Source organism: Gambusia affinis, linkage group LG22, assembly GCF_019740435.1.
Source record: "Gambusia affinis linkage group LG22, SWU_Gaff_1.0, whole genome shotgun sequence".
Classification (NCBI taxonomy): Eukaryota; Metazoa; Chordata; class Actinopteri; order Cyprinodontiformes; family Poeciliidae; genus Gambusia; species Gambusia affinis.
This window is the reverse complement of record NC_057889.1, coordinates 15,104,759-15,121,244: the sequence shown is the minus strand read 5'-3', so window position 1 is coordinate 15,121,244 and position 16,486 is coordinate 15,104,759. Positions and strand designations below refer to the sequence as shown.

General features: G+C 39.3%; 1 protein-coding gene across 4 annotated transcripts in view; it reads right to left on the bottom strand.

Annotated features, from left to right (window-relative positions):
* The window catches only part of mdga2a (MAM domain containing glycosylphosphatidylinositol anchor 2a), a 183,811-nt gene that overhangs the window by 113,191 nt on the left and 54,134 nt on the right, over window positions 1-16,486 (bottom strand). For all 4 annotated transcript variants that reach the window (XM_044105960.1, XM_044105959.1, XM_044105961.1 and 1 more), the window contains 2 exons: window positions 11,916-12,055; window positions 1,806-1,980 (listed from right to left, as the gene is read on the bottom strand). In XM_044105960.1, coding sequence (XP_043961895.1) covers window positions 1,806-1,980; window positions 11,916-12,055 — 315 coding nt within the window. The remainder of the gene's footprint in view (window positions 1-1,805; window positions 1,981-11,915; window positions 12,056-16,486) is intronic.

Here is a 16,486-nt window from a genome sequence, read left to right as displayed (position 1 = left end):
TAAATTTTGATCAGAATTTGGATTTATTTTGACACAATGGTAAATTCTAGAGGACATTACCAAACCTCAAAATAATAATAGAAAAGAACAGGATTGTTGGGATTGTTACTTTCACAACTTTACTTACTGGTGGTTCTATTAGAGCATCAGCAGATATTAGTACATTTATCTGTAGAATTAAATGTACCTATTGTGTGCTGTTTCATGATAGAAACCAAACTTCATAGTGTAACCTGTGTCCTACAACAGCACATTTCCTAATGGGTGTGCATTTCACGAGAATTACTTGTGCTTATAGACTTGTGACATAAAGTCAGAGCAAAACAATCAATTGCCAAAAAAAAGCAATGAGGTTAAAATATGTTTCATTGTCACTTATCCTTATTTTAACGAATATTACACAATATTATGATAAAACATTAAGTTAATTAAGTTCAGATCGCTCACCCCTATTTAGCATGGTAGGCAACAAGTACCAATACGTTTGTGTTTTTTTAGTGTTGTTGACTCAATTTTGTGACGGTAATAAATAAACACAATTATTGCTTCACTGTTCAAATAAAAGCAGCTTGACCACTTTTTAGTCTACATTTTACATGGCTGAAACGTCTGTTTACTCAAGGTTTTCATTACCATTAGAATCTCATAAAGGCAAATGCCTTGTTTGAACTAAAATGTTATTTTCAAGCTAAACCGTAGCATTATATGTCTGCAAGCACTTGCACATTATACTTTACCATAAACAGAGACTGGTGTTGGACCACGCAAACTTTCAAATGAGTAGAAGTTTAACTGGAAACAACATTATAAGTGAAAAACCTTAGCTCCACTGCCTCTTCCTCTCCTCGATCACTAGCATATTTGGCAACAAATGAAGCACCGAGAGTGTATCAAAGATGTATGTTTATTTTCCAAGTCGTTTGGAATGAAAAAGAAAAGAAGAACCTCTGCGGAGGAAGAGAAGCAGCAATGAAAGAGTAAGGAGGAAGCTCCAAGATGTTTCGAAAGCAAAGCATGTGATTTTGAATGAATCTCAGCAAAATTTCTTCAAGCAGAGATGATTAAAACCCAGGGTCTTCCTTTTATTGCAGATATTTATAGTTCACCTACATATTTCTTGTTATGTACAAACTCCCAGGTTTGCTATGTCTGCACTAATAGCCATAAAATATAGGTTAGTCCGAGATGAGGCAACCATTCTCGTGTCTCTGCTGTTGAGGTGAACGGATGCCAGATCAATAAAGCAATGTATATAAATCACTGTTTTGTTTGTCAAATGCTGATGGAGCTTTCTGGCTTTCCATACAGATGTAAACTGGAGAGGTCAAATTTACTGTCTGTATTTTAATCAACAATCAATGAGAAGCAATACAGTCTCTTCTAATGTCTTACCCTCGAATAAGTACAGTTTCATTTTTCATTTAACCACACCACCAAGCAGCCACAATATAAAAGTCTTAATGGGAAAATATGTTGCCAACTTTTACATACTGCTAAAAGGCTCAGCTTGTTGTGTGTAACACTGTTTAAGAAACATGGATTTATGCAAGAGGCAAATGTCTCAATAACTTGATGTGAATACTAGTTAATCTGTCTCATTTCAGCATCTTTGTAATCCTTGACAAATAGCAAAAAATAAAAAATAAAGAATATCAAACAATAATAAGCCACAACAAGAAACAAGCAGATATGACCAGATAATCTTGCAAATGTCTGTTCATATTTTTGAAGTAATATAATGACAATTTAAGAGATTAAATAAAAACAAAAATATACACGTGGCCATGGAAAATATCAGAACTTACAATAGACGTCCACTCGGATGGATTTAATTGCTGGGGAACCCAGGCCGTTCTCAGCCTTGCAGTAGTAGCGACCCCCCTGTGTCCTCTGGATCTTCGCAATGTGCAAAGTGTCATTGAACACACTGGAGTCCTGGAAGCGATCTGACACGCTGCCAGCTGTCTTTGTCCATCGGATCTGAGACGGAAAACAGCAAACACCAATCATTTCCAGAACCCATTTCAAGAACTAATCCTCTGTTAAAGAGGGTAAGTAGTGCACCAAGTATACAAACATTGTTTGATGTCTGGCAAAAGACCTTCTGGAGGTGTGTTGTGATGCAAGCAACAATAACTCGCTGTACTTTGCCAACAATGTGCGTTTCACAATAACAAGATATCTGAATAGTGTAAGAGCACTTATAAAGATACCAGATATTTGTGAGGGGAAAAAAATTCAACCTTGAAAAACAATGAAAAATATTCCCCAGTTTTGATTGTAATGTGTTGTATGACATTACACAAAGGAGGAGTTTCATGTCATTATGAAGCGTGACCGATTGCTAGTGAAAATCATATATGTAAATGAATAACGTGCAGAGCCCGGTGAGACAGTTGGTGGTACTGTTGCCAGACAGCAAAAAGCTCTTGGATCTTTCTGCATGTTCTCTCGATACATGCACTTGTTCTCCCCGGGTACCCTGGCTTCCTCCCACAATCCAGAAACATAACAATTATGATAATTGGTCTCTCTAAAATTGCACATACAGTACAGACCAAAAGTTTGGACACACCTTCTAATTGAACTCAATTAGAAGGTGTGTCCAAACTTTTGGTATGTGTGTGCGTGTGTGTGTTTATGTTGCCCTGCGATAGGCTGGCAACCTGTCCAGAGTGTACCCTGACTTTTGCTCAATTACCACTGCAGACAGGCGCCCTTTCCCCCAGCATGGACATTGAATAGATGGAAGTGCATGGCCAGATCTAAAAAAAAACTATTTTTTTAAGCCACGCAGGTGAAAACAACTGAGTAAATTGCAAAATCTGGCCAGACAAAGGCAGAGTTGCTAACATTATGCTGTCAAACACTATGGCTCATAATAGGCATATGCAAACAGTGCCTTGATCTGGGGTTCTTTTGGGTGTTTATAAGCTATTTTGCTCTGAATTAATAAACTTAATCCAGCCAGCTGTTAAAATTAATAAACTCATGTCTAGAGGTATTCAAGCTTCTGTCATATAACATGACAGAAAAAAATCTCCATTTAACGCCAATTCAAAGAAAGAGAGAAAGTGGTTTTCTTAAATTAACCGTTTCAACATAAAACTGTCTGATAAATTTGGCAGCTTTGGATCCTCTTCTAATATTTCTCCACTGTCTTTTGTTTCACACCAGATCTACCTCAGCATGGCCTTCTCAACATGAGAACCTTTCACTAACTGACGAGACCCAGTTAGTCCTTGGCATTGAGGTGTAATGAAAGGTGAAATAGTGTTACTCTCCAACATGAGGTTGTAATTGACTCTCAATCATCTCCTTCTCCTGTCCTCATTAAAGCTTACAGCATGAGCAGGCACTGTGACAACTCTGGCCTGGGGGCCAACACAGCGAGAACCACCGAGGACAGAGCTCTGCTTGATCCCTCATTCTAAGTAAGGCGCAGATGGACTGGCTTTGCCTGTAGAGCCTCACATTTCTCTGTCTAGTCAGGGGAAGCTCTGAATTAGAATCGAATATCTCCACACTGTATGGAGATAGCATCATCTCTGATGCTGATAACATCCTATTTCACAGAGATAGCATCAGATGGAACAGGAATATCATGGCATGCAGGGATAGGGATTGGGTCCTATCAGAGAGATTGCTGGTCTGTTGTACTGACTGGGGTTAGAGGGTGACGGGGTGGATGACGGGCGGTTTTAACCATGGCAGCTCCGCTGCTGCCATGGTTAAAACCGTCCGTTTTGGGTGTGCTGTGGTGGCGTAGGGGATAGCGCGACCCATGTTTTGGAGGTCCTCTACGCGGCCGTCGCGGGTTCCCGGACCCGTCGACACTTACTGCATGTCTTCCCCTCTCTATTTCCCCCTTTCCTGTCAGCCTACTTTCATATAAGGGACACTAGAGTCCACAAAAAGACCCCCTGGAGGGGAGAGAAAAAAAACAAAAACAGTCCATTATGACAGTTTTAGCTTTACTTATGTTCCCATCAGATACGAGAGAAAAATGAACGGGTGAGAGGCAAAAAATCCTGATAGAGGATGACGAGCAGAAGAAGGAACTTAAATTTATTTCATCACAGAAGTTTCAGATTTTCTGACTTGCCTAAAGTGTCTTTGCTTGAAATAAATTGGGTGTGTTCAACGCTTGGTTTTGTCTTAGTGTTTCTTTTCATAAAACTCTCTCACTGAAAGAAATGACTAAGCTGTTCTGCCTAGACATTTTATAAAGTGTTCCCATGGACTAAAAAAATTAATCAGGCATAACATTATGACCACTGACAGGTGATGTGAATCACACTGACCATCTCCAAAATAATGGTATTGGTTAACATGAGGTCAAAGGAAGAAACATTGATGAACATACAACAGGGTCATAGCTCATTGATCAGATGATGAGAAAATCATTTAAAAAGTGTTGAGTTCTGCAGGGGAGTGGTTTTCTTCTCCTTCACAGGGTGGCAGGTTGATGGGATCCAGCTGCTATTCATCACCACCAATCTGCAAGGTCCTTAAAGAGGAGCGGCTTCCCTGAATCAGATACCAGATGGTTCCGCTTCTATTGTGGTACTCTCTAGCTGTCTGTGCTGAATTCCTTGTGTTCTCCTTGTCCTGACTCATTTTCATCTCTTCCTTCCTCTCCAGTGAATCCACGCTGAACTCGCTCAGAACCAGACTCACCTGAGGAATCTGATTGTAACTGCTCCGTTGGGCCTTGCGCCTGGGTGCGTCTCACCCACCACTCAGCTGCTGCCTGTCCGCCCTGAATTACCTGCTGGAACTCCCCCATCTGGAAACCACCACACCCACAGTTGGAACCCCCCTGTATCCTCCTCAGCTGACCTCAACCCGCAGACTGTAAGTCACCTTCAGGTTACCCCAACATTCCCTTAATTTCTTCCCTCTTAACCGCTCGCCCCCTTTGCAGTTCCTCCGTTGATCCGGTTCCCCCCCTGCTGTCGCAGATCGACGCCCCGCCACTCTCTCCTGCACTTTCTACTGTTGAATAAATCCGTTAAAACTGTTTGGGTGTCCGTAGTTGTTGCTTGCCTTAGAGTCCTAGAAACATCGCATTATGACAAAAAGATTATCTACATTATTTATGCTGAGTTACTTAAGAAGAGACGTTGCACTACAATTTGTTGCTTATGGGGCTGCATTGACTGAGACTAATGAGATTGCCAGTATCAGTCATAATGTTATGCCTGATCAGTATACTGTACTCATGCTGCCAAATGAGACACTAACAGACAGTGCTTCTTGGAAAAGCCCAAACTCAGCAACTGATCAATGCTGAAACACCACTGATGGAGAATTTGTGGCCTTATTAAAGCGGCTAGGGACATCATGAGTTCAGCAGAACAAGCACTAAACCTAAATAAGTTACGAGCATAAATTAGGTGCAGGGAGGAGGGGGGGAAAAGGTTTGAAATTCTGTGTCACTCTTCTACAGTGTGCTGGATTCTCTCGCGCAAACACAAAGCGTTCTTTTTTGTGTCGATCTCAGCAAAATTCAGTATTCTCTAAGCTTATAGCCTCAGCCTTTTCTTTGCCTTTTGTGCAAAGAGCTTTGAGTTTTAGGAAAACGCTGTATCAATAAGTGCATTGTTAGAGTGACGTTAAGAAGTGCGCATTCAAACGAGGCTTTATATTCACAGAAAAGACGGAGCGTCGCCGTTTGTTCACAGGGACAGTAGACCACATTATCGGATGAGCTCTCAGCTCTTCCTCCACCCCGAGGCTATTTTCATGCCTTTGCTCCTCTGACTTCTTACATCTAAGCACCTCAGCCCACAGGGGGAGTCTTGAAGTGTGCCTGGTGAGAACAGTTTGACCCTCTCCAGTCTCCTTAGTGCAATGCAAATGCTCTTGATCGGGGAAGTTCTAGCAGATTTGAGCATTATGATAATTGCTGCTCCTGACACTAAAAGCCTCACTACATTTATTTTCCTTCTTGGCTTTTTCTGCTGCTCAGCTCATATTATGTGCTTGCAATTACAATCTTATGAATAAGTCAAACTGCCAATGGTGCATCACCCTGAAACTGCTCTCTTTTAGAAAATAAACCTGTGTGTGAAGACTGCTCCTGTATATTATTGGGACTTGAAAATTCAAACAAATAGTGTGGCTTAATATTTGTGATGAAAAAAAAAGTATATGTGGATGGTATATTTTTTAAAAACACAAAAACATGACAGATATTTAAGGCACAAAACCAAAACTGCAAATCCCTATTAAACGAGATACCCAAACTGATGGATCAACATTTGCTCACATGATAGGAAGAGACTTGCCTAACTCTGTACCCAACTAAAAATCCCAGCAGTGTTTGAGACCACACACGCTGGGATGCCGCGGCAAGCGCTAATTAAAATGCGCCCAGTATCTGTTGTTATGCGGGGATCATATGCTGGAGCACGCGTCCTCAGTGAAGCTCCCGTAACGCCTGCTGTGACGTTTCCCTCTCTCCAACTACGGACCGGCTTCTAATTGCTTGCCATCTTTTTTTCTTTAAAGCGCCATTGGTGGTCTGTGCCTTCTCGGTGCTGCAGACAAGTGTGGCTGAGCATGACAATCAAGTGATCAAAAGAACCAACAAGAGGTTCAGATACTGAACTGTGAGCACATTTTCAGGAAATCTGGCCCCCCTCACTCACAACAATTGGATGATCAAATCAAACGAGGCCAATGGTTGATGCTTTGACGGCAAAGCGAGAACCAAATAAGAAACTGGATATTTAAATAAAAGCCTTAAGACTTTCTTTAAGTTACTACAGTGTCAATAGCAATCAAGGAGAAAACACCATCTGCTGGATGCACCAGCACTGTGGGTAAATGTTATGTGGAGCTCCAAAACAAAGCACATATCCCAATTGGTGGGTATTAAGCCAAGCGTCACGGGGCCTGAGGTCAGCTTATTTGTACTTGCTGACCCATGGAGGTTTGAGTTGAATCTTGTGGGCAAATAATTGAAATAAAGAAAAAAAGGAGAGTGTTTGCAATGTTGTGTTGGAGCCTGGTACTCAAACAAAGTAGTGTGGACATAATGGACGCTGGCCAAGGCAGAGGAGACAGGGGCAGATGGCTTTATCATCAGGGACTCTTTGATGTCTGTTCATAGCATCAAAGACAATGAATAAATCTGGAGAAGAATGACCATGAAAGCATGAAATGATAAAGCTGTCCACATTTGGTTTTCTAATGCGGAGTCACAGAAGGTGAAATAGTAATACAGAAAATGTCACGGTCAGTGGATTAGTCTTGTTTTTATTATTATTTTATTTTGCATCTTCCAGTAGGAGGTTTGTATTATGGCTTTGTTTACGTCTGTCTTCTGGACCTTGAGGCTTTTCATATTGTAACCTTAAAATTTTCACAATATCATTTTCCTCTGTATTCTTTTAAAATCTTGGTTCTGCAGATTAAAAAAAAAAAAAAAAAAAAAAGCTTACATTTTTGTTTACCCCAAAAGTTTAGTTAGTTATTGGTTTTGATTGTTTTTCTTTTTCTCTGCTAAACTTATCCATTCATCCACCAACCCCTCACTCGTCGCCCGATAGCCTATCGACCTGTCATTTCAAAGGCAAGGCGGAATTGACGCCATGAGGAAATAAAACTTTCTAACCATTAAACACGTTAGCATATGCTACTGCATTACCAGATAAACCAGTTAGCCACACTTCAAATAAGGGAACATGGTATGGCGAAAGAAAATGGCTAACTTAAGTTAGCACCTGGTGTCGGCTTAATTTAGCTAATAATTAAATGCCCACATGGAGGCACTTATTAAGCACTCAGTTGATCCTTATGACAAAAAATATAAGTAACATAAGATTGTGACATCAGATAAAAGTGATTTAACCATTAATGACGCAACAACCAACAGTTTTTATACTCTATCCTTTTCCAGAATACATTGACTTTGCACAAGATTTCATCAGAAGCATCATACGTTCTTCAGAGATATAATGGAATTTGATGTAGCACAAAATATCATCAATTTACTCATGATAAGACTCTCAGCAGACAAGGAACGGTGCAGGTCTAATGTGTCCTGTTTGTACAGATGCCATGTTAACAATTTTGTAATCATCATGTGAGTCTAAAAGGTTTCATGGACTTTGTTGCTAAGATTTCTTTGAAATTCTTGGCAATTTGTCTATTCCCTTTGAAAATGCTTTCAGGCTATTTTCATTGCATAACTTTAAAAGGCAAAACAAAATGGTTTATTTAGGCTATATGATTTGTGAAAGATTTGGTCTATAATTCCTTTTTACTTTCTTGTAAATTGGTTACATTCTTAAGCCGTTGCTAAGACAAAAAAAAAAATAAAAAAAAAAAAAACGAAACAGAAAAGATAAAAAGCAGACATTTTCAAATCACTATAAAGACGTCAGGCACTACATTTTGACTGAGTTAGATTTAAATCAACATTCAAACCAGGGATGTAAGCTCATTTGATTTGCAAGGAGCTGACATATCTGGAACACACCCAGTGAGAGGTTTTATTGTCATTTTGTGTGACTAACATTACAGAACCCCGTGGTGTCTGAGCTGACCTTTGTGTCTTGGTTTATTGCATCCCCGGTACTACGGCTATCAAGGCAAAATGACTAATTCGACCAATTTTAGGGAGAGATGCGTCGTCTTCACTGCAAGCACGGAGCACAGAGACATTACATATGACTTCAGGTCTCTTCTGGTAGGGATTTGGGGCATCCTGAATCTACAACCATCATCTAAAGGTTTGCTCCTTTGATGACAACAGCACAGGTGCCTTCCCACATTGCTCATCCAAGAACTCACTAACTGTGTCATGTTGAGATTCTGACATGGCCTCCCACCTTCCCTAATCTTAATATAGTTTAATGTGCCAGATGCGATTGAATCCTCACTGACTGTCAGTATTGTTCCTTACAGGCAGTCACTGAGGAAATATACAAAACACGAAATTGAAATGGACATGGCTGTATGGAGAAATGCCACAGTCTGTTTTTTTTTTTTTTAAGCAGACAATTTGCCCGGTGCCACTTGCAGTGCACATCTTTAAGAATTTAAAATAATTGGCTGGTGTTTTCGCCACATGTCAACAGGTCCCCATGTTTCTGGCAGCGCCTGTTCTCACACCTTGAAATGCCATGCCAACAAGGAAGCACCAAAAAACACATTATTCAGTTTTCAGATAATTAAATGAGAAGACAGACAGGTGTTGTTACCATTTTGGTGTGTGCCTGCATGCGTGTGTGTGTGAGTGTGAGTGTGAGTGGAGGAGGAATTGTATGAATGCCAGGCTTTATTATTAGAAAGCCTGTGTTTATTCTCCAAGTTGGGGTGGTGGGCGGATGGGCTTAGGGCTGACATCAAGGCCTCTTGTAAAGAGGCTGCTGCCTGACTGGACAAAATCCAAACACACACAACAGTGGGAAATCCTGTGGTGGTTTCTGTGCAATTTAGGAAAACGTAGCACATTTTACTCTGCTGGTTTTTACATTTAGAAATTTGCATGTGTTCCTTTAATTCCCAAGAACTGAAAATACCCATTATGTGTCTATGTGTGCTTTAATTGTTGCATTTTAAACTTTATGTGCAGGAAAAAATAGGCACACTGTAAATTCTTTATGCAAATGCTGTGGCGCATATCTGAGATAAAAGTCAAACTGGGAAACAAATACTAGTTACTCATGATTGCTTGTAAGTTAAATGTTTAGGCAGATATTGTTCCCATCTTAATGTAAACAATATCCTTATTCTGCAAAAGTGACTCAATTTTGTTTCATTAAATATTTTAAGAAATATAAAATGGTTACTGAGGTGGTTGAGATAATTTCAAATTACTTAAGCAACAGAAAGAAAGATATTTTTGTTTTCCTTTAATAGTTTCAGTCCTGTTTCAGTTGTTAAAATTACTAAATAATCTTTTTGTTTTCTTTTTGGCTACGACATGTGATTTTCAAATGTCAAGATATGGGTTTAATATATGAGCTAAAGCCATCTTTTCCTTTTCATAATTTTTCTATTAAACAACCACCTTTTGGCAATGATAGATAGATTAGATAGATAGATTAGATAGATTAGATAGATTAGATAGATTAGATAGATTAGATAGATTAGATAGATTAGATAGATTAGATAGATAGATAGATAGATAGATAGATAGATAGATAGATAGATAGATAGATAGATAGATAGATAGATAGATAGATAGATAGATAGATAGATTTACAACACAATTATAAAACCAGCTAGCGTTCATCAAAATATTTTATCAAAGGAAGTGTACAGATTTCCACTTTCAACATCTCTACTTGAATTACTGCAAACTTTTATGTATGTATAATACAACATGACTTCTTTACAAGGTGTTTTTTCCACACATTTTCAATAAGTGTGCAAGTTAATGAAGAAATTGCTGTGAGTGAAGAAGAGTAGAAATCTGTCTCCTTATAATGAAGGTGTGAATAATTCTGAAGTATCTTTATATACTTGGTGGTTACTCCTCCTGAACTCTTGTAATTTAGTTCCAGAGATAAAAAAGGAAACATGTTAAAGGCAGGGAATGTGAGAAGTGATGCAACAGTACAAACTGGGTCTAATCACAGCTGATTGTGCTTTACAGCATTTGGCAGAACTGATTACATTCTCCACATAAATGCCATGGAGGGTAGGAAACTTATGTTAATTTAAAAAGTTTAGGAGTAAAGAAAGACCTCAAATAAAGATTACTGATGAACTTTATTTGCTCTAAAACAACATGTACGTATATAACCAACAAAGTCATAAGTTGTAGCAAAAGTAACCTCCTTTCCATCGCTTCCTAAGGTAACCTCTGAAACTTCCTCAGAGACTCGTGATGGTTGTGTGCAGACACAGGTCCCCTGCCACTGCCAGAGGGGAGAAATATCAGACATCTCCTGAAGTCTGCAGAGATTCTCTGTGCCAGGGGATCTGCGAGAGAAGCTACCTCCCCAACCAGAGCCCTGCAGGGCGTTTGATCTCCCACTCTCTTCCCACCCTTCCTCTTTTTGCTCTTTTTGGTTTTTCAAAAGAAAACAAAAAACATCCTAATTAAGTGAAAAGATACAATGAGAGCAGAGTTGTGACCTTTCTGACAGAAACAAGGATAGCACTACATGTGTGAAACTTGCTAATTGAAAAGCCTTCGGCTGAAAAATTGGAAAATAATCAATATGTTGTTTGCTTGATGGCCCCTGTCCATCAAGCAAACCGTTCAGTCATATTAATTTAATGCACGAGCTTGATCTGGTCTGAGTATGAGGGATAACTTCATATAATTGGTAAAAAAAAAACAAAAAAAAACATGACCTAATTGTTTGAAAGATTAGCAGAAGAAGATTAGTACAAGAAAAAAAAACCCCAGATGGTTGGGTAACTCTGAGCAAATCAGTACCTGCAGGAATCAAAGTTCTAACAAGAGTATTATTCCCGTTCTTGCCTGACGCGTTCCTGATGAAAGCAAAAAGTGGAAAACAAGAACAAATACAAAGTTTCGCATTTTTTTAATTAGTTCACATCACAGCTGTAAATATGAATGTGAGAAAAGCTTTTATCTGACGCTGAGCACCCATGTGTATTTACATGACCCAGAGTCTTTTTACCGCGGCCTGTTTCTCACTCATTACGCTTTGTTTTGGCAGATGTTTCTGCTGTTTTGCTTCCTGCGTTCCCATTAGGCCTTTATTATCAACATCCAGGTGCGCAGTGCAAGCTAAACCATCAATAATTAAAGGATTAAACTTTTTAAGCTGGTTTTAGTGTGCCACCATGATGCCTGTGAAGAATAAAAAAAAAAAGAAGACAGATGGAGGCCCAATTACCATCTCGTCCCATGATATCCTGATGTAGCTATTTTCGTCAGTGGCTTTGGATGGTGGAGTTTATGAAATGGCTTCCTTTACCTGTGGCCGAGGATGGCCTGTCACTAGGCAGGTGAGCTCCAGCGTCTCTCCTTCTCTGATGGTGTACACCCGCTCTGTGTGTCTCTCCTCTTCAACGTTACAGGCATGCCCGGAGTGAATGATGCGGACAGTTGGAGGTGCTGAGGAGAAAAATGTCACAAACCAAGTTAGTGCCACTAAATTCAGATGCAATGTGTAGTTTAGGGGCATTAGATAAAAGTTTAGAAGTTTATCTCAAGGCTTTTGTTCCAAATGAGATATTGCCAAACTTTGACGAGCATACGTTTCTAAATAAATAAACTGGTTAACTCACATTTTAGGAAAGTTCTTTTTTTAAAAAAAACAGCAATTAAATCGATTAAACTGAGAAAAATTATTGTAACTTCTCTTCATGGGTTTTTTTTTTTGTGAATTAAAGTGGAATATATATATTGTAGAGACTACTTGCAACAGCAGATAAAAAGTTGAACAGTATAGAAAATAAAGTGAACAACCATGTAAATATGCAATTATTACAAGAGAAAAAGAGAAAAATTACAATATTCAAAATAAATGAAAAGGCAGAATATGCAAATTAGGGTTAATACATTAGTATTTCACATTATATTGCAAATGTTTCATCACCTTTGAATCAATGTAAGCAATATAAGGGAGGAATGACTTCATATCTCACATGCTAATCTAAAATTCAGTGTTGGATGGAGTCTCACCTGACAGATAGCAGCACTTAAGGCACTGATGGTCACACAGTGTTGGAGTTACACAAGAAAAAGAAGAGTAAGGAAGCGTCAGGAATTCACAATGTGCATATCGATAATTTACAAAGCCAGCTGTATAGACTCTAACTGTCCTTAATGCCTGATGTATATGTTTAGTGACTGAGAAGGGAAGTCCAATGAACACAGTTGGGATATTGTTTAATGATAGAGAAAGGTGTTATGAATATCAAGCCAGGTGTTAAATCTGGTAGAAAACCTGTAGTGAACCATAATGCTCAAATACCCACAATGTGGAAGTAAAACAGTTCTGCAAACAATAGAGCGCCAACAGTCCTGCACAGTACTTTAAAATATTTACTCCCGTGTTTTCGCAAAGATCAAGGTCAGTTTGGTTTACGTTTTTTAATTATTTTTTTTATTCTTTCTACCACTAAAACATAAAATCAACAACTGAAAACGGCATCCTTCTTTTCTTTGATGAGCTGAGACATTTAAGTGTGGCAAAATGTGAAAAGAAAATAAATCTGCAATGGGCATTTTGTCAAAATGGAGATGTCTAAAAAACTTGTCGACTTTCCCTAATATATCTTGGCAAAGCGTAGAGCGTGACATCTGAATAAAAACTGAAAGATATAGATATTTTGTTATGGCTAAAAGCAATCAGTATCACTCAGATTTGTGTCAACGTGACAGCCAGCGAGATTGGGAAACGCATGGGGCAGTAATTTAAATGCAGTGTCAAATAAATGACCCTCTGCTGACTCGTCAAGAGAGGGGCCTCTCTTTTTCTTTATCATCATCTCTAATATCAAAAAGAATTCAGAACGCTATGAAATTATCTGTCAGAATGTATTTATAAGAAAATTATAATTCAAATGAAGCAACAAGTGATGAACTGCAGGGTTTCGCATAGCACTGTGACAATTATAGATTAAAAAAAAAAAAGGAACCGCCTTAAAGGGCACCTGATATTTGTTTGGTTTTGTTATAGACACACATCTACACCCTTTCCAAGCATGGAAAATCATCAATGAATGTAGATGTAGTATACCTGGATACTTATAGCTTGCAGACAGTCATAGAAGTCTGGAATAATATTTGACACATAAGGCAATGCCAATCCAAATAACATTGGCTGGAAATGTTCTTTAGTCAGTATTAAGTATCCACAGGTATTGCTAACAGCTGGTACTACTGAAGAAATAATAATAAAAAAAACATTTTATTATGTTATTATGTTATTATTTTATTATGTTTCCTCTGCTCAGGGTTAAACTGAGCAGAGGAAGGGGTAATTTAAGGTAACCCGCTCAAAATATTCGTTCCTACTGAGCTGTGAAAACACGGTTGCTCGTAAGCGGCCCCTGACAATACTAGCATCTGCTCAGCATTTATTCCTCTCCAGCTTCCATGATTAGTGAAGAGGTTAGGGACGAGATGGGTTAGAGAGCGGATGTGGGATATGATTAGTAGTAGGAGGAGTACAAAATAGTAGGGGAAGAAGAGGGGAAAAAAAATCCAGCAGGAATTACAAGGAGTCACACAGACAGCAGCTTGGCTTTCATGTCGGAGGAACAGGCTTCCTGTGCGGGCCCCTCTCGGCAAAGTCGGCCCCCCTGCAGCAGGCCTTCTTCTACCTCCATCCAGGCAGCCATGCTAATGAGCGAAGCGAAGCGACACTCCCCTCCGATGCTGTGAGAGCCTCAGCCAGAGTGTGTGTAGCCGTAACCAAACATCCCTCCCTGATCCCCACCATGCTGTTTGTCTCTCTTAGCTTGTTAGCTTAATGCTCCGTCATGCCTGTCGTGCTTTTCTAAAGGCCTCGCAGATTGATGTGTGCTGATACAGATGCTAATCATATCAGGTTGTTTGGCTTTCTTCAGTCTCCCTCTGCATCTCTTTCCCCTTCTCCATTTAGATTTAAAGACACTGGAATTCCATTGGGAGGGTAATGCTTGAGAAATAGGCTCAGCGCAAGGGGCTTCACGCAACGCTGCCACTTAAAACCAAAAGAAAAAAAATAAAAGAAGGGGGCTGAGAAACAAGACCCCAAGGCAAGAGCTAAACAAAGTGCTAATGCCATTTATTCTGATGAGCCAGTATCACAGCAGCGCACTATCAGTCCTGGAGGAAAGCTGGGAAACACCCATAATTAATGAAAATCAGCTCCTATCTGCAACTACACACTCACAACTGCATAAACATACGCTTACTCTTCATGCAGGCAGACATCTCCAAGCTTAAAGCCACAAAAGCAAATAACCCTCTCTCGAGCATACATAATGAGGACACTTATGTTAAAATAGTCACACATATCCTTAAGTGGCTAAGACCTGCTCTTTTATATCCCTTGGCCCAAAGCGTGAACTAAAATCACTCTCATTACTATTTCATTTCCAGTTTTGTTTCTTTTAAAAGCCACTTGATATTCAACTGACAGTAACTACTCATAACATCTCCATAAAGGATATGTGGGGATGGACAGAAAGACATTAATGCTGTTAGATTTTAGGCCGTGCCATCATGGAGCAAGATGTCAGTAAACTGACAGGATGGAGATAAAAGACTGAGGGGAAGAGGGGTGATAGACAAAAGCTTTGAACACATCATATGCCTTAGAAATTCATTATGTGGGTTAATATGGTGTCTCATACATTTGGAATTGTGTGCTGGAGTTGTCTTTTATCTTTTCAACCTCTTTTGATTTCTGGATTAAGACCACCCTAACATTTCCAGGACCTCTAAGAATGATTAAAAATTGTTTGTCTGGCTGCAAAGTTGAGTGTGAACACAAATATGACTCTGCCACGCTCCTAGTACAAAGGACGTAGGATTCTCTTGGCCATTATGACACATCTGCACAAGAATGTGCCCTCATAATCTGCAAAAAGAGTTTCCTGCACTTACACCATCAGTTTCAGCCATATGTGGCGACAGAAAAACCGTCATTACTTTCATCAGTTTGCACTTTTCCACGTTTCTTTATGTGCAAGGTGTGTGTTCCCAACTCTTCCACAGTTTAACCCCAAAACTGGATTGATCCATTTGTTGATTGCAATATCTAAGACTGTTGTAAACGAATATTTTAGTAATCGAGTATTCTATCCATCAATCTTACGATTATTTGAGTAATTGGATAAAAAAAATTGTAATAATAAAAGAACATTGGTAAATACAACATGACAGCAGTGTTACTATCGGATATCAATATCAGTCCAATTTTTTATATTTAAGCAATTACTTTTCTGTAGTTTAGAAAATTAACCTGCAACAAAAAATAGCTCTCTTACTAAGTTAACCTGAAGAAAAGTTCTACAAAATTCTAAAATTATATTCAAATTAATAATAAAGATAGGCTCACAAATACGCTTATAAAATGTCTATACGCCAGCATTTAATTACGTATTCATCTTCAGTCAATTTGATAGATGAACTCTCAACTTGCCCAGACATTTACAGCTTTTGTGTTCATGTTAGCGACAGAATTTGTTGAGACTGGGATTATATGAAATTTATTTTCCAGTTCGTTCGTAAAGCTACGCACCTAAAGCGCAGCTACCCGCAGTGTTCAGTCTATCTGCTCACCTGGATAAATAATCCCACCGTGCTCTTCCCCGCCGTTCGCTTTGAACGGGTGTTACCAGTCAGCAGCTCTGGGAGGGAAAAGGCTGACGCTCTCCTGGCATCGCGCCAGTTAATTTAAGGATGCTTATTAATCCCCCGAAAAACGACAAAAACCCGGACATTATCGTCAATCAATAAAATCCTCCCAGACCAAACTTGAAAATTGGTTCGGTCTGGGAGGACCGTTATACTAACACCTAGCTCCGGTCAACAACTCAGACGGAAGCA